At 41.4% G+C, this 18,724-nt stretch overlaps 1 protein-coding gene across 2 annotated transcripts; it reads right to left on the bottom strand.

The window, feature by feature from the left end:
* Positions 1-37: 37 nt before the first annotated feature.
* LOC125880443 (serine/threonine-protein kinase tousled-like 2) lies at positions 38-17,651 on the bottom strand. Of its 2 annotated transcripts, XM_049562932.1 has the most exons (21): positions 17,096-17,651; positions 15,310-15,404; positions 14,099-14,170; positions 12,807-12,879; positions 12,554-12,591; positions 12,245-12,337; positions 7,446-7,553; positions 5,974-6,066; positions 5,368-5,478; positions 5,026-5,162; positions 4,783-4,935; positions 4,256-4,322; positions 4,012-4,109; positions 3,822-3,903; positions 3,618-3,709; positions 3,365-3,454; positions 2,994-3,163; positions 2,625-2,763; positions 2,317-2,428; positions 1,618-1,725; positions 38-1,080 (listed from the first exon to the last, which is right to left on the bottom strand). In XM_049562932.1, exons 2-21 carry the CDS (start codon positions 15,400-15,402, stop codon positions 907-909), a joined length of 2,103 nt encoding a protein of 700 aa, XP_049418889.1. In that variant the 5' UTR covers positions 15,403-15,404; positions 17,096-17,651; the 3' UTR covers positions 38-906. The 2 variants fall into 2 exon arrangements, with proteins under 2 accessions (XP_049418889.1, XP_049418890.1); XM_049562933.1 differs by lacking the exon at positions 12,245-12,337 and having other exon boundaries at positions 17,096-17,649.
* Positions 17,652-18,724: the final 1,073 nt, after the last annotated feature.

The following is an 18,724-nucleotide window of genomic DNA, read 5'->3' as shown; positions in this document are numbered from 1 at the left end:
TTCCAGAATCAAGTTAAGACACCAGCGAGTTAACCAAATGTTTTTTAATGGTTTCATAATTATTATTTCTGTTGAATCTTTAACTCTCATCACAACACTCACTCATAGTCAGCCCCCCTGTAAGGTTAACAAAACATTGGAGGGGGTAAATTTCATGGAAAAATATGGACTTAATTAAAATAATAAGCTGACTTCCAGTTATCCAGTCAAATATTTAAAATAGGTCAAAACCAGTTACTCTCTCCAGAATCAGCCCTCTTCTGTCAAGTCATATATGAACCTCTAATGGTGCCATTTCCGCAAGGCAGGCCTTGAACTTTGGTCATCGGTCGTTCCTTATTACTTGTAGGAGCCCTTCTAAAAAGTCCCAGGTTCACACCTACAGGGATATACGTTTAAAATTGACCACTCTAGCTGTGAAAAATAGTTTGATAGATGATGATTTCAGGCAGAATGGGATGAAATTTCATTAATGCGTCTTCCTCTAAACCTTCCAGAGTACAGGCAGGTGATCTTCCACACATGGCGAACTTCTCCGCCCGTCAGTTGTGCAATTTTTCGGGTGCTTTTATAATTCGCCGTGTAAAAAAGCTCCCTTGAAATGAGCCAAAGTTTGTGTGTTAGTGCATGCATATGGGCAAATCTTTGGGTTCTACTGAGCCCACAGCCACAGACTGGCCCTTCATTTTTTAGCACTTGGATGATGGTGGTGGGCGCACTTACTACTACATCACCATGTCATCCGTCATTTTGGTTCCATTCACACTCTTAGGATCCCTACATCCCATCATGCTCTCTGCTCTCTCACAATCACGAGAGCAAAAGGAGGAGTTTCATCAAGTGTGTTAACGTCTCGGCGTGGCTTTGTCCTCACTGGGGTTTTGTCCCAGCTTCGTTCAGCTTGCTTCAGTTGGAGGCACTGCTGCTGTAGCAGCTGGAGGTGGAGGGAAGAGGAGGAGCCTGAGGTGCGCTGCTGGCCAGAGCTTTTCGAATGTGGGGCATTAGGAAGGGGTCACTGGACAACTGTAGCACATCAACGCGGTCCTCCTTGTGATAAGCCAGGCAACGTCGAATGAAGGCCTGTGAAGAGGAAAAAACTGAGTCATTATGTCTGGAATACTTTTTCTTTCTATGACTACTTGCTTTACCAATATAATATATTCCCAGCTACTTTGTATAATAAACTTTGATCTACTTTGGCACCCTGCATTTAAAGGGGCAGCTCAGATTTTTTTAAAAGGGGGTTGCTTAAAGACAGTTTCCCATTGGAGAGGGCTGTCTGATCACAAAGTAAAGCGTAATATAGCACACAGTTAAACTGATACTGATTCTTTAGGAGGCTAAAATACGTTTTGCTGCATCCACAGCAGTACATTGCTTAGCTTCCGTGGCTGTACTCCTGTCTGCTTCTCCAAAGTGGGGACATGCCAACCGCCATCTACTGTAGCTCATACACTGACTATGGATAAGTATCAATCAATTAAACTTTATTTATATAGCACATTTCCATACAATAAATTGTAACACAAAGTGCTTCATAGAAAAAAAGACAAATGCCCCAGAACCCCCTCCCATTTGAATAAATGCATAGCCATTCAAGAGAAATGAGTACCACACCTTTGCTTCTGTGGTGACCACAGGTTTGGGGGGAAACTGCACCTCAGTGGCTTTTAATATGGTGTTTTCTTGAAGGATATCCTGCTGTGACTGGTTATGACCAAACGGCTGAAAAAAGACAAAAGGGAGATGATTAACTTTCATTTTTCACGTTGATTTACAAAAAACTGTTACAGGATGCAGGTTAGTGAAGGGTGAAAATGAACAAATGAATCTTTCTGAAAGGCTCTTTTTAGTGTCCAGTATGTGCTAATGAATCTGTAACGTGTGCATTCGCTTGCACCTTGGATGGTCGTTCTTCAAACTGTGCTGTGTTCATGAACTTTAAGTTATGATGTGGAAATAACATGAATGCTACAGATTAGCATTTAAACAACGCTGATAACGATAAGCAAAGGAAACGGATCAGGTAAGCCATGAAATATGATCAGGAACTACTTTTTCAGATTATTTCGACACCACATGAACGCAGCACGAGGCTGCAGAGGTGACTGGGACGTCTGCTACTTGCCCCTGAAAAAATGATGGTCAGTGCCATTTCTGTAACACTGCATTGAGCCTACATAGCCCACCTGGAATACTAAAATCAGTGCATTAAAATGAATATTTTATGTTTATTTATACATGATGACTGGGAATGCATTGGAAAAAAGATTTGTGGAACCAATACTATGAAGAAAATCATAGGTTAGTGGTTACCTTGCGTCCGTATAAGCTCTGGTAGAAGATGACCCCGACTGACCAAACATCCACCTTGTTGGATATTTTAGGGGGCTCCTTGCCCACCACAAAGCACTCAGGAGGCAGGTACCTGTCAGTCACACAACACAACATGAGAGTGAAACAGATTTTCCTCTTTATGTTCTCTCTGCACAATTCTCTGAGTGAAGAGAGGATGTGAATTCAATTAGCAACATTTCCATCAAAAGACGGAGCCTCTGCTACAAATTTGTGAAGCCGCATTTGTTGCTTGGTTACTAAAGGCAGTGAAATATGTCTCTATGTACCAGTAGGTCCCTGCTCCTTGTGAGGTCAGCTCGATGCCATCTGCAGAGCTGTAGCTGTCATCATCCATGATCTTGGACAGCCCAAAGTCAGTGATCTTAATCTCTCCACAAGCTGTGCCATTGACCAACAGAATGTTTCCTAAGAACAGTGAAAGTTACAGTAAAAGTTAAATTACAAATACAAGATTGTAAGCAGTCTTTTCTGAGGAATATATATATTTTTCTGTACATACACATGGTCTTATATTTCTCTTGATTACCATCTGAGCAAGATTGCACCTTTTCCAGAGAGAAAAGTATGTAATTTCTCATATCTAGTAACTGAAGGAGGATGACAAAATTGCAAACTATAACTGTGAGCAAGAATACCGGGCTTGAGGTCGTAGTGGATGATGGGTGGGCGAATCTGGTTGAGGTACTTGAGGGCGTTGACAATCTGCATGACGATGGATCGGCCCTCCTTCTCGGTCATCAGCTTATTCTGCTTCAAGTAGAAGTCCAGATCGTTGCCTTCACAGTACTCCAGTACTGTGCAGAACCTGCGACAAGCAATGCAACAGATCAGTTTTCATCATTGTTTAAGTTGATGTTGAAAACTAGGTAGCTAACAGTTGCATGTTCAAACATCCAGCAGATATGAAACAACATTAACACTTGTTCAGAGGTGTGTTTTTGGCCACCTCATGAATGTAAGACCTATAATCAACCCTCATGAGCTTTATGTAGAATGATCGACTTACGAATCTGTGTCAAGTGAGAAATAGTCGTAGAGTTTGACTATTCTTGGGTGGTCAAGTTCTTTGTGGATTCTGTATTCTCTACAGGCGTGTCTGAAAAGACATGAACCATTCATTACCTTTTTAAGCATGTCATGAATAAGAACAATCAAAGACAGTTTTCAGCTCCATCATCTAAGATGTAAGCATAGATCAAAATATTTCAAACAATGCAAAGACAGAGGAGCACGTGCGGTGAACAGAGTTTCAGACTCACTTGTGGTAGTTCTGCTTCTTCTCCTCCCTCCAGTTCTTGTTGAGTTGATGGATTTTAATGGCGACATACCTTTGCTCTGTCAAATCAAAAGCCTGCACAAAAAAACCATTAATCTACTTTAACCAGAAAGTTCCACTGAATGCTGTATGGTAGCTGTTTAGTGGATACAGAAGTGTCAAAATGACCCAGCATAGTCATGCTAACCTTGAAAACTTCGCTAAAGCCACCTCTTCCAAGTAAATGTAGTAGCAGGTATCGGTCGTTCAGCGTGGGGTGGTCTTTAAATCTACGGGAGAAGACTTTGTCAAAGCTTTTGACTTTTTCAAACATGTTTCTAAAGTGAACGCACACTACAGAACTTTTATAAAGTATGTTAAACTGAGATGATACATACTGTGAGTTGTCCTCGTTGTGGATTCTCTTAAGCTCCCGAATGTGCAGGTTTCTTACTCGCTCCAGATGCTCCAGCTCGGCCTGGATCTCTGCTTCTTCCTGTGTACAACAAACACACAAAATATATAAAAGGAACAGGTAGGAGTGGTACTACGTTTCTAGGTTACTAGGTTAACAGGTCAAAGAAACAAATCCCCAAACACAAAAAAACAAAGAGAAAGCTGCTTTCAGAGGTGATCTGGTACCTTTTTTAGATGACCAATTCGAAGTTTGAAAATCTCCTCTTGCTCGTGATATTCTGCCAGAGACAACCTGTGTGGGATAAAGTGGTGACATGCTTCAGATAAAATGAAAGAGACAGCAACAAGGTAACACAAAGCTTCCTTACTCAATGCTCTTGCAATTTGTCTCAACAAAAAGAAAAAAAGGTTTCAGATTCTGTGCCAGTTTTATACTCTACAGTTAAAATAAATTATTACTAACAATTACCATGATATATTTTAGAATAATTACTTTAGAATTAAACAAAACCAACACCCAACATATAAATAAAATCTATCAATAGTTCAAGAAGGTTAATCCAACACCAGTCAGCCAGGATAGCCCATTAAATTCAGGAAGCTGCACCAGTGCATTACAGTGCAGCCCTTAAGATGAGAAAACAAGACAATTGAAGATACACCACCACAATAAATAATTCCTGCCTTGCTGTGTAATTTGGGTTGGTCCGTGTAAAACATCGACTGTGTGAAGTCACTGATTGTAATCTTACGCTTCACTCTCCTGGCCGTTGCTCCGGCTCTTTCGTTTGTTTGGCTCGAGACTGGGTGGAGGTGTCTGGGCCATGGAGGGAGGTTTCCTCTTTCCCAGCAGCTTCCTCTGCCTCTCGATGTCCTCCCTCTGTGAGTTGACTCGCTCCTGCTGCCTAGTAGATTTAAGAACAATCTAGTGTGAACATGTCTGTATGCAGACTTGAAAAATGCTCACGTGTGTTTGTGCCTGTCTGGATGCTGACTTGATGAGGTTCTGGAAGGCAAATCCATCTGTCCACTGCTCGGTGAAGGAGGCTCCGTGCCGCACGGTGGTGAAGTGGCCCAGACGCAGACGGTCCTGCATGCTCTTGTCCCTGGAGGCCATCTTCTCCTGCTTTGACTGAAAAAAAAAAAAAAAAAAAAAGATGAATTGAAGATTGTGCATGCCAACTCAGAAAGCAGCTTCGTTAAGAGGATAAAAAGAACTAAATATTGTTGAGTTCCAACATAATCAACATTAAACACTACTACCCAGCATTAAGGTAAGACAGGCTGTCTCATATTAGACAACACATGTAACATATTAGATGCATATGTACACCCACCTTCTCAATTAGGAGCTTCTTGCTCATGGTCACACACTTGTTAAGCCGCTCCTTGTAGCGCTCCAGCATCTTCTGCTGCTCATCCACCTGCCGCCTCAAGTCACAGTTAGCCTGCCAAAACACACATCATCACTATGACATCTAATTCTTATTACAACAAGGATTTAAGGCAGCTTTGCTCTTAATCTGACACGATGCGACAACTATCAGTGCGTCAGCTCAGTCTGCTGACATTTACACCGAACGTAATTTAAGCAACGATGGCATCTGATGGTTAACAAGCACATCTTTCATGATGAGCTGCGACCAGGCCGGTGCAGGTTAATTACTGGGGTTGTTGTGACAAGGAGGAGCAGATTGTCTAGATTGTGAAGTGATTATTAAGGACATTTGAAAATGGGCTGAATATACAGATTTATATTTAGACACATCTGTGACTGTGTGTGACATTAATCACAGTTAGTGAACTAAAATGTGGCATTTCAAAGTATGACATTTTGTCAGGAATAAATGATAATGAAGCTCTTTCAGATGTTTCAAATGGTTTAAATTAAGTACAGCACATCAACATTTTTTAGACAGATCTGAAATATTTTCATATCTTACCCGCAGCAGGTCATCTATCCTCCCCTCTTTCTTCTCCAGGTCAGAGTTCTTGTCCTTCTCCAGTGCTGTCAGTTTCAGCAGCGTCAGTTCTGACTGAGGAAGGAGGGCAAAGACGAGAACAACAAGCCAACAGTTAACATCTCAGCCCACTCAGCGATCCTGACACCCCTCGGGCCAGTCACTGACATAACACAACATCACTTTAAATGAATCAAAATCAAACGCTGGTGTCTCGGATTTTAGATGTGAATTTAAAATGCTGACTTTTAATTAGGCCAATTAGCGCAATTTGCAAAGATCACTGGATGGATGTGATGGTGTTGTAAGTACTGTGTCAGATGAGCTGCAGTGTGGGTGGCAAGGCCTTTAACGTTTTGACTTTTAGTTGTTGCAAACACATCTTGGCCAACTAGTGTTTTTTTTTTGTTTGTTTTTTTGTTTTTTAAATGGCAGAGCAAAGTGTAAAGTTGTGCCCTACCTATGAGTTTAGTCTAGCTCAACTATTAGTCTCTTAAGGTTGGGAAACAAACCACTTTTCACTCAGTGCAAAGAAGTTAAGGACAAAATCACCAGCTGTTATATGGGCCCTAATACACCAAGCCAACGAATGGCCATTGGTCAATGTTGGGCCGTCAGTGAGCGTCTGTCACCTTTGTCTATATGGTGAATACTGCACAATAGGCCCTAGTCGGCCCATGTCAGCTTTTTTCCCTTCCAAATAAGCATGCTGAATTGCTGTTTAAGCCGGCGGAAAAGAGAAACGGAAGTGAGGAAAGTAAACAAAAGACAATCTGAGATCAAAACAAACTTGTTACATGAGGTAAGATTATATTTTTAGCAACTGAGTTTTGGCAGAAACAGTTTGTAATTGTTTGTGTTATTGTTCACTATCCATCCATCCATTTTCATCCGCTTATCAGGGGCCAGGTCATGGGGGCAGCAAGCCAAGCAAAGCACCCCAGACGTCTCTCTCCCCACCAACACTTTCCAGCTCCTCCTGGAGGACCCCAAGGCTTTCCCAGGCCAGATGAGATATGTAATCCCTCTGGCGTGTTCTGGGTCTGCCCTGGGGCCTCTTACCAGTGGGACGTGCCTGGAACACCTCTAACGGAAGGTGCCCAGGAGGCATCCTTCGGCGTGAAGGAGCAGCGGCTCTACTCCCAGCTCCCTCCAGATGTCCGAGCTCCTTCCCCTATCTCTAAAGCTGGGCCCAGCCACCCCACGGAGGAAACTCATTTTGGCCGCTTGTATCCGCGATCTCATTCTTTCGGTCACTACCCAGAACTCATGACCATAGGTGAGGGCTGGGACGTAGATGGAGCAGTAAGTCGTAAGCTTTGCCTTGTGTGTCTGGGCCTGAAGAAGTTAATGTAAAAAGCTGAGCTGGATGCAAAGTGTGCCTCAATTCGAAACCAACCCAATATGACAGATAATTCACTGGTGTGAAGTGGAGATCCAGGTCAGTCAGTTACCTGGATGGCTTTGTGTGAGCAGGAGTGTGTGGGGGCCGTCTTCACAGAGCTGCAAGATGAAGAGTCTGTGTGGGCTGAGCCTGTGGATGAGGGGCTGCCTTGCTGAAACTGTATTCCAGAGAGACAGAGAGAAAAAAAGAGAAAGGTAGAAAGACACAGGGGGTAAAATATAATAATTATGTGAAAAAGACGGCATATGGACATTTTAAAATAGCTGAAACGGATAAAAAGAAAAGGAACATATTGCAGCTATTAAGCGGTAGAGAACTGAAATTGTAAATGAACACAAAGCCAGGTACTGATGCTAACTTGTCCATTCCAATTTAACCTTTAACATTCTTCTGCAAAGTCCATTCTCAAAGGTGTGTGTTAGTCATAAACACTGCATACAATAGGACAATAGAATGGCATGAAATTGCTTTATGAGACCTGAGTGATTAGAAGAGGGCAGGTCATTAGAGTGTTATAAAACTAGCAGGCTAATAGGAATCGTCATTTTGAAACTGTTCATCTTATACTAGAAGTTCTTCATGAAGCACATATAAATCTGCTGTCACCCTGGAGAGTTCTTGAAAAACTTCTGTACATCCAACTGACAGACAAGTCATTAACACCTTCTACAGACATCTGCACACAAGTAAGCTCGCTAATTAGAGATCCAACAGAAACATAACAACACCGCCAATAATGTCTTTTATGGCAGCGAAATGTGGGAGTATTCAGGAACTCAATGTAACAGACAGTGTTTTATCATTTGTTGCACTATTAATCATTATAGAGGTCCTGTTCAGATACGCATTAACACTGTGTGGAAAAAAACAAGCCCTGCTGCTGTAAGATGCTGTTTAGTTGGCAGTGAACATGTAGTTTGTAGTTGATGAGGAGATTTTATCTTCACAAACAGCGAATAAAAATGGTAGGTGAAGGGATTCCCAGATAAATACTGTACATGGCATAGTTATCAACAACCAATACACTTTTGAAAGTGCAGGCACCAATTTCATATAAATTGTATTTTTGCGATAACGATATTCTTGGCAAATTAGTAAAAAAATAATTTTTTTTATTAATTTAAGAACACAGAATTGCAACAAAATAAGTGATATAGTTTTATAGTTTGCCTTCAAATATTCAATAAAAAATAAACAAAAATGATCTCTCATTTCTTTAGTTTGTGAACAACAACAGTAACTCAGTGACAATATATATATATGTATATATATGTATGTATGTATATATACACACACACATATACACACATATATATATATATATATATACACACACATATATACATACAGTACAGGCCAAAAGTTTGGACACACCTTCTCATTCAATGCGTTTTCTTTATTTTCATGACTATTTACATTGTAGATTCTCACTGAAGGCATCAAAACTATGAATGAACACATGTGGAGTTATGTACTTAACAAAAAAAGGTGAAATAACTGAAAACATGTTTTATATTCTAGTTTCTTCAAAATAGCCACCCTTTGCTCTGATTACTGCTTTGCACACTCTTGGCATTCTCTCCATGAGCTTCAAGAGGTAGTCACCTGAAATGGTTTTCCAACAGTCTTGAAGGAGTTCCCAGAGGTGTTTAGCACTTGTTGGCCCCTTTGCCTTCACTCTGCGGTCCAGCTCACCCCAAACCATCTCGATTGGGTTCAGGTCCGGTGACTGTGGAGGCCAGGTCATCTGCCGCAGCACTCCATCACTCTCCTTCTTGGTCAAATAGCCCTTACACAGCCTGGAGGTGTGTTTGGGGTCATTGTCCTGTTGAAAAATAAATGATCGTCCAACTAAAGGCAAACCGGATGGGATGGCATGTCGCTGCAGGATGCTGTGGTAGCCATGCTGGTTCAGTGTGCCTTCAATTTTGAATAAATCCCCAACAGTGTCACCAGCAAAACACCCCCACACCATCACACCTCCTCCTCCATGCTTCACGGTGGGAACCAGGCATGTGGAATCCATCCGTTCACCTTTTCTGCGTCTCACAAAGACACGGCGGTTGGAACCAAAGATCTCAAATTTGGACTCATCAGACCAAAGCACAGATTTCCACTGGTCTAATGTCCATTCCTTGTGTTTCTTGGCCCAAACAAATCTCTTCTGCTTGTTGCCTCTCCTTAGCAGTGGTTTCCTAGCAGCTATTTGACCATGAAGGCCTGATTCGCGCAGTCTCCTCTTAACAGTTGTTCTAGAGATGGGTCTGCTGCTAGAACTCTGTGTGGCATTCATCTGCTCTCTGATCTGAGCTGCTGTTAACTTGCCATTTCTGAGGCTGGTGACTCGGATGAACTTATCCTCAGAAGCAGAGGTGACTCTTGGTCTTCCTTTCCTGGGTCGGTCCTCATGTGTGCCAGTTTCGTTGTAGCGCTTGATGGTTTTTGCGACTCCACTTGGGGACACACTTAAAGTTTTTGCAATTTTCCGGACTGACTGACCTTCATTTCTTAAAGTAATGATGGCCACTCGTTTTTCTTTAGTTAGCTGATTGGTTCTTGCCATAATATGAATTTTAACAGTTGTCCAATAGGGCTGTCGGCTGTGTATTAACCTGACTTCTGCACAACACAACTGATGGTCCCAACCCCATTGATAAAGCAAGAAATTCCACTAATTAACCCTGATAAGGCACACCTGTGAAGTGGAAACCATTTCAGGTGACTACCTCTTGAAGCTCATGGAGAGAATGCCAAGAGTGTGCAAAGCAGTAATCAGAGCAAAGGGTGGCTATTTTGAAGAAACTAGAATATAAAACATGTTTTCAGTTATTTCACCTTTTTTTGTTAAGTACATAACTCCATGTGTTCATTCATAGTTTTGATGCCTTCAGTGAGAATCTACAATGTAAATAGTCATGAAAATAAAGAAAACGCATTGAATGAGAAGGTGTGTCCAAACTTTTGGCCTGTACTGTACATATATATATATATATATATATATATATATATAGTTACATATATAGTTACATATGTATAAATCAACAGGTGATTTCCTTCTCTTTTAGCAAAAATTTCTAGTAATTGAGTTGTTTTTTTTCCACCTGGACCTTTATGCTCTGCCATTTCTCCTCTAATCATCACGCTGTAACCTGTGACAGGCTGTTATGATACCACAACTACCACACATTCTCATATATGTAGTTTTTTTTGTTGAGCCGCGAGCATCACGTAGGTTTACATTACCAAAGGTTTATGACAAAATCACTTGACGACACCGACTCCCATGTGTGCATGGTGAAAGGAGATGGAGAGACGCTGTGCTGCTGCCAGAGGAGCCACTGACTGAGTTCCCTCTGAGCGGTAACTCGCTAAAAGAGCCTGAGAAGTCCGGGCTGTTCATAAGACATTCAGGACGCGCAGTTTATTCCACACTACAGCAGCTGCTTCTCTTTTTGGAACCACCATGGAGTCAGTAATAATTTCGCTTTCAGCCATGCTTGTTGTTGCCATGGGTAACAGTATGACGTCAATGTCAACATGTCTAAATCTAGCGAGTATCATAATATGATTTCTTCATATGATATTAAAAACAACATCTGAAAACATGAACAACACCAACACTGAAAACATTAACATTAGCTACAGTCTCTCTGGCTAATTAAATGCTACACACACTCAGCTGATCCGAAATCCTACAGCGAGCCTTTGACAATTTGCACGATATACTTTTTAATTTGACATTAGTCCTGAATGCAGAAGAGACTAAATACATGCTATGCTCTAGAGCCAGTGATATTTTGGACAGCAATTTGTGTATTAACACTCTGAACGGTCAGTTTTGAGCAAAAACACCACAATTAAATTTCACACTGACACACGTGTCAACAAGCTACAGCAAAAAAATTGGATATCTGTACTGAAACAGAGATCATTTTCTTATGCTCGGCAGGAAGCAGATAACTGAAGGCAGGTGAAGGTAATGCTATCTATAGACACATCTATAGACATGTCTCCACTCTTAAACCCCGAGATTCAGTTTATTACTCCGCCCTAAGACCGGTAACAATTACTCTACTCATGGTTGAATGGCCATCGGCAACTGTAAGATGTTTATATGTATTTATAAAGCTCTAAATGGCAACATGCCTGTTCCTATAATCATTACTCAACTCGTTAATGGAATTGGTTATTACTTGAAGTCCTGCATGCAAGCACTGAATTTGGGAAAACTGCTTTTAGTTTTTGTGCTGCACACACCTGGAACAATTTAAGACACACATTCAAGCACAACTGTACCGATAGATCAATTTAAAACCATGATTACAAACTACTCCACCCTTGAATGTAACCGTTTCTGTGATCTGCTGTTATTAGTTTGTTTCCTGGTTAATTCATTTCTGTTTGTTTTATTTTGTTAAAATTCTACTTTCAGCATCATTGTAAATGATTCCTCGAAATTTAAATAAAGGTTGAATGAATGAATCTGAGTAGGCACGACTTATCTACACCGTCAGATTTACTCCATTTTGTGCTTGTTTTCATTTTTCGTATAAGTAAAACAGAAGGAAAAGATTTCAGTAGCTAAATCTTAAAAAATTCCCCAATGAAAACAATGCTTTATCACATCGACTGCCTGAACACATCCAGATTAACCAAAGACTTGTCTATTGAATGGATTAGTTTTGCCTCACCAACCCTGTCCAATTAAGAGGATACCAGTGCTGAGAGAAAGTAGACAAAGACCCACCACCAGATGAATCTGAAACTGGCTAAAGACTAAATAGTTGGTAACTGATGAAAGAGAGCCAAAGCAGTAAGAGAGCTATGGAGATGGATGCTGGTGCTCACCAGAGGATTAGACAGTGAGTGCTGTGGAGAGGAGCGCACCAGCATGGGGATGCCCCGGGCTGGACTGGTGCCAGAGCCACTGCTACCAGCAAACTGGCCACAGGGCAGTTGACAAGAGTGTGGAAACAAGACAGAAAGAAAGAAAGAAATAAGACAGTGTTGTTATTAGGAAGAATGTGATGAGGGACCATACTGGTACAGTCGGAACGTGAGGGTGAAGACATCACACTACAGTCTGAGAGTGATTTGAAACAATGCACAGCAAAGTGGCCAGAATGCAAAATTAATTCACCGGCACAAAGAACTCACCTCAAAATAATCACTGATTTTGTGCCCTCTTCCTTTTCCTACAAAAAAAAAAAAACAAAAGACAGGTATAAGAACTAAGAAAATGGATGAATTTCCTATTTCCTGTATGTTCCAAAACATTTACATTTAAATGCCAGATTGTAGTTTTACAACTACGTGAAAATGAAACAGCAGAAAAACAAAACACTTACGATTGTAAGAATTTTTTTATATTGGACAGTGACAATTTTGGAGTTAAGCAGAGTTGACTTACCTTGGCTGTTGCTGTCATAGATGTCCCCTTTCCTCTTCCTGTTTCTCTGGTCAGTGGACTTCTTCTCTGGTGTCTGACAGGAGCAGAAAAGAAGCATGACTTATCTTAAAATTGCACTCCATTAAAGGGTAGCTTTTGATACCCTTTGTTTTTGCATCGAAGTGACTAAGGGGAAAGTTTTTCAAAATTGGTCCAGTGCAGGACAAACATGCTACGATATAACCACTTGGTGTGTATGCACCCTCAGTGTATGTCCACTTAAAGTGCTTGTTGTTGCCACTAACAGGCTCAGATTATTATTATAAGTGTGGGACAACATTGTGGAAAGGATCCAAACAGAGATAGACCTTGTTGTTAAAGAGTAAAATCCTTTTTGTTTAACTAGAAACAGCACGAAAATTGCTATCGCCAAACCCACCAGATTCCATTCGAATCAACAGTAATTTTAACACTTACAGAGACAGCAAATTTTCACATCTAGCAGCGTGAATTAAGGGTTTATTTTGAGTGAATCAGAGTTGGTGATTGTCAGAACAGCATAAAGACAAACCAAGACCTTTTTCTATGTTTTATTTTGTTTCTCCTGGCTTTGAATGAAGTCTGTTTTATGGCAATAAAATAATTCTTTATTTGGTAGGAGTCTGGGGGCTAAGGTGATAAGTGTTTTTACAAGACCTATCTCTGTCAGGATCCTTGTCATAATGTTGTTAGACACTTAGAATAATAATATGAGACTGTCGGTGGCAAAAACAAGCACTTTCAGTGGTCGTAAATTGTCAAACTGTCACTTTGACACAAAAACAGAGGAGAATAGGATCCAAGTCGAAAAATACCAAAGTTACCCTTTAAGTCCATTCAGCTGGCCACGTTAACATAATGGCAAATACATGTAATTGACAAAATGAAGCCTTGCACCTTTAAGTTATATGCATAAGTGGATAGCTTCTTCTCTGTGTTCAGCATTTTGTGTACTGCCCTTAAGTGTTTATGGCGTCTCTGGCACTTTTTATACATGGAACCTTCTATTTATATGTCTAAAGCCTGCTGACATATCCACGGTGTTTTCCAGCTTTTTCCCAACTTAATGCCTCACCCTCCTGTGTCTGAGTAAGTGAGGAACAGAACACTTGTGAATAGATTAATCACCCACCCTGTCATGACCACTGTATACACAATACTTGACCAATTGTCCACATCAAAAGTAGTCACTAGAAAGTGCACTCATGGTCAAAGGCCATGCAGATAAGGGGAACAATCGCTTGTCATTCTGACTGACGCTTTCCCCAACCAACCTCCAGTTCCTTGTCACTGAGTGATCCCGCGCTGCACAGAGACTGGTTGGATGATTCACTGTTGGCTGAACTCTGAAAAAACAAAACACACACACATTAGATCTGATTGATAAGTCATGTTCTACTCTGGTAAGCAGATGCCCTTTTATACTGATTTGTGTGCAATTGTTTCACTCCCTGCATCTTATTTTTGTTGAGATTTCAGCACATGCATCTAACAGTGTCACTAAGCTAAAGCACTAAGCTAGGACGCTACATCAAGCATATAATATACATCCCTCTGCTAATCTGTAAATCTCCAGTTCACATCCACTTGGTAGAATCAGTTGGTGTCATGCATACCATTCATGGCCAGCTGCACAGTCTTGAGAGACTAAGAAGAAACAGCAGGCTAATTGGTGCAGGAGGCTAATGCTTTTAAGGCCAGCTGTCATTCTGCTGCTCAAGGTCACACATACAGCCAAGAAATGTTTCCCTTTTTTCCCTTAACATGTACACTACGCATGTTCAGTGTAAAGTCTTCAACATTTACTGTATTTATCATGCTTGCAGCCTTAAATCATTCACACTCTAATACCACAGTGAGCAGGCCTGACAATTCATTTCAGAGCGCACTATAGGCCAGCGCAGGAATGATAGTGATTGCTTTCTCAGGGGTTGCCATTTTGTCAAATGCACACCCACACACAGTAATACCCAGTTCACCAGCAGGGTTGCAGCATAGCACGCAGCCGCTGCTGTGAGCTTCAGCTGCGGTGCCATTTCAGTGTCACTAGTCTCCACTGAAACAAAGAGCTGCTGGCCGGCTCCCATGTCAGTCAAGACAGAGCTCGTCTTGTTTTAGCTTTCGCTCAGGGAGACAGGATCATTCCTCTGAGGGAAACTCCTGAACACAAAACATCAGTCAATACTGGAAATAGAGAAGACTTCCAAGCTTCTCCAAACTGCGGGACTAATGTAAGAGAGCTGACTGACTGCTCATGCTTGCGTTTACACACAAAACACAGTGGGGTTGTGGTATGTTTGCCTGCAGCAAAACTGGGAGCGACTCTTTTGTACCTAAAATGTATTTAAACAGGGATAAGAAGGAGCTTTCATTTAAATTTCTCAACAGCAAAATACATTCAACCTTCTTTACATCACATCTGAAGTGTAACATCTACACAAACACTCCTTCCTGATCAATCTGAGCATCAAAACAAGTTGCAAACCTTGGCCACACCAAGTCCAGTGAAGCGAGCCTCAAGCAGTTCCTGCCTGCGTGGGTCCAGGCTTATAGCCTGACTGTGAAGTCCGTCCATCATGCCTACAAAGACAGACACAAAAAGTGAATGATACTTTATGTGGACTACCTGGGTTGGGTTATTGTCACAAAATTGTAACCTAACTGGGGATGGTGTCCTGACAATCTAGTCAATCTTGAGGTCTGACCCGCAAAATGTAACACCTCTCTGCACGGCTGGGAACCTGGGCCTACGTTGGATCAGTATTTTGACAGCCCACGGTCCAAACTGAAGTAGTGCTCTAAAATCGAATACAAAGCAAAGTGTGTGCTTGCATCATTTCAATTCAGAATTGGATGGTTGGCACTGTCGCTTCACAGCAATGGTTTGAACCCATGCATGTTGCATGTTCTCCCCGTGTCAGTGTGAGATTTCTACGGTTTCTCCGGCTTCTTCCCACAGCCCAAACACATGCAGGTTAACTGGTGACTTTAAATTGTCCGTAGGTGTGAATGTGAGCGTGAATGGTTGTCTGTCTCTATGTGTCAGCCCTGTGATAGTCTGGTGATCTGTCCAGGGTGTACCCTGGCTCTCACCCAATGTCAGCTGGGATTGTCTCCAGGCCCCCAGCTACTCTTAAGAAGACAAGCAGTTAAAGAAAATGGATGGATGGAATTTCATTTTGAGGATGACATCCAACAGGAAAAAGTTTCAAGACACACCTATCAGACAGTTGAAACTTCATAGTAATAGTTTTATGTTTAATTTAACCAATAGGACCAGCAGTTCAAAATAAATGAAGCTACTGACACCTGACTAAGAGGAGGAGAAAAGCTTGTGTCAGATTGTGGTACATACGGTGGCCATGAATGTCTTTTCTTTCAAGTGTCATTCATCATTTCACCAGTTCTGCCTGTGACACTCCTGCATGTTTAGATGCTGGTCCTAAAATGCTTAGCAAGATGGATATTCAAGATGAACAACCATAGAAGCAAGTGAATAAGTGAGGAGAGCCACTGACTTCAGATTACTAATATAAGTCAGAGACATTAAGGCAAATGGACCAAAAAAGTGTATTTGATATGGTTATTATAATCATGTGAAATGGCAGGGCACGGCTTCCTCTGCCATTAGGACCTCCTTCCTGACAGTGTCCATCATCTTGGGATGGATTCATGTGAAGGCACATAAGCAACGTTTAATGGTGATGACAGTCACTCAAAAACAACAACAAAATAAAAACAACCACATAATATTTAACATAGTTATGCAGAAGCAGCCAGGATCAGCTGGTTTGCACAACCTGTCAACTTGTTTATAAAAACAACACTGACCAGCAAACGTTACCTAGCTTAGAAACAATAAATGGCTTAATTTGAACTTAAGTTATCCATTTACAGTCTCAACTTTATTAAGTTAACCAATGTTCCAGCTATACTGACTTCATGGCAGTTGATGGAAAACCGTTATTGACTGACAAGATGTTGACCAACACGGCTAACGCTAACTAACCAAACGTTAGCTAGTTAACATTGGAAAATGCTATTATGCTTATTAAAATCTTGCCAACATTTTAAGAAAGAGAGACGAAACAATGCCATAAACTGTCAAGTTATTATTAACAATTAAAGTCTGACTAATGTTAGTAGCCGCTAGGGTGTCCCTGGTTACCAAATGACAGCTAGCTAACTACGGCTACACGTAAGGTTACCTGAACTAGCTAGCGTTAGTTATCTATCAAGCTAACGTTAACGTTAGCCGCAACATATCTCACCTGGAGAACCTCTCGCAGTTTTCACAGTCACTCTCCGTCCTAGAGAGGATGTTGTCCGTCCATCCGGTGACCGCAAACTCCCTAACAACTCCCACAAGCCTCGAATAAAGTTGTCCGAATTAAGTTATCCATTTACAGTTATTTCTAATTGAGGGAAGACATTCGTTAGCTTAGCCGATGCTAGCTAAGGAGAGCAGTGTGGCTGGCTCCTGCCGGTGTCATCCGGAGAGGAGGCCCTGATCCTCGGGGTTTCCTCGTCCGTCTTGGTGCCCCCGCACGGGCAAACCTGGAGCTGTCAACGCTCTGAAGCCTCTCTGCAAGTGTTGTCACATTTCTGCTTCACTCGGTCTTTCTGTTGTCATTACCGGGCGATGTAAGGTTTACACCGGGAGGAGAAGTTCCGCCGCCCCGGTAGAGTCCATTCTGTTAGTGTTAATTACAGATCATTAACGTTACCCCCTGCAGCAGCAGCAGGACCGCACAGGGCTCCAGGGAGGGCTTTATGGGATGTTTCCCATCCGCTTGGTAACAGATAATGTGCACTGCTCAGGTCAGAGCTGCAAGAAAACAGGCAGCATGCAGCAGGCGAGGCTGGTAGCTGTTAATGCAACGGGAAACTGTCTGGGGCCACAGAGCTCCAGGGGCCCCAAAGTGTCTCAGGTTCATTGTGTGGTAATTTGTCAAATTTAAAAATTGTTGGGGAATTTTTTACCACGAAATCATAACATTTGCATTAATATATATATATTTTGTGGCCCTGTCCTGTAAGGCCACAAGATTATTTAATTATTTTAGGCTACATTAATTTAGCCATTTCCCATTTGGATGAAAAAAGTAGACCTACTCCACCTATCTTATACTGTATTGTGCATAGATGGTGCATGTTCCTAAATAAAATTGATGCATGTTTCTTTCAGGTATCTAGGCAGTATTTTAGGACAGTTGTGCAGTATTTTAAATAGTTGTGTGTACTGTAACACTTGCTAACACTGTATAATAAGACACACACAATACACCAGGGCCACAATATTATTTAATTATTCTAGGCTATTTTAATTTTGCAATTTCCCATTTGGACTAAAAAAAAGTAGGTTTACTCCGTTTATCTTATATTATTATATTCCATATATGGTGCATGTTCCTAAATAAAGTTGATGCATGTTTCTTTCAGGCATCCAGGCAGTATTTCAGGGTAGGGATATCGTTAAATAGTTGCTGTAACACTTGCTTTTAAGTCATATAATAACACACACAAACCATGACCCCCATATCAGTGATGCAGTCAATCTCACTCATTTAATGCATGAATTTATGCTGTGTGTATCATGAATTCCCTTTGCTCACTTTAAATTCTAAGCATTACACCCACCATTAATCATACTGAATTACATAAGCATGTGTTTTGTAACCTTATTATAAGGTGTTGGCTGATGTGGTAAAACCTGATGAAATCCCTGTTGCAATAAAAAAATTTTGCCTGATACACTGACACAAGATAAATCACTCCAAATAAGAGGAAGCAGCCACTCCTTGATGGAAAAATGGAGCTGTAGGCTAAAGGCTCCCTCCGCCCACAGGATGACATATAAATGCACCCCACCACACCCTCCCCTCTTTTATAGTTTGCAT

This window comes from Epinephelus fuscoguttatus, linkage group LG20, assembly GCF_011397635.1.
Source record: "Epinephelus fuscoguttatus linkage group LG20, E.fuscoguttatus.final_Chr_v1".
NCBI classification, from domain to species: Eukaryota; Metazoa; Chordata; class Actinopteri; order Perciformes; family Serranidae; genus Epinephelus; species Epinephelus fuscoguttatus.
This window is presented reverse-complemented; position numbering and strand designations above follow the sequence as displayed.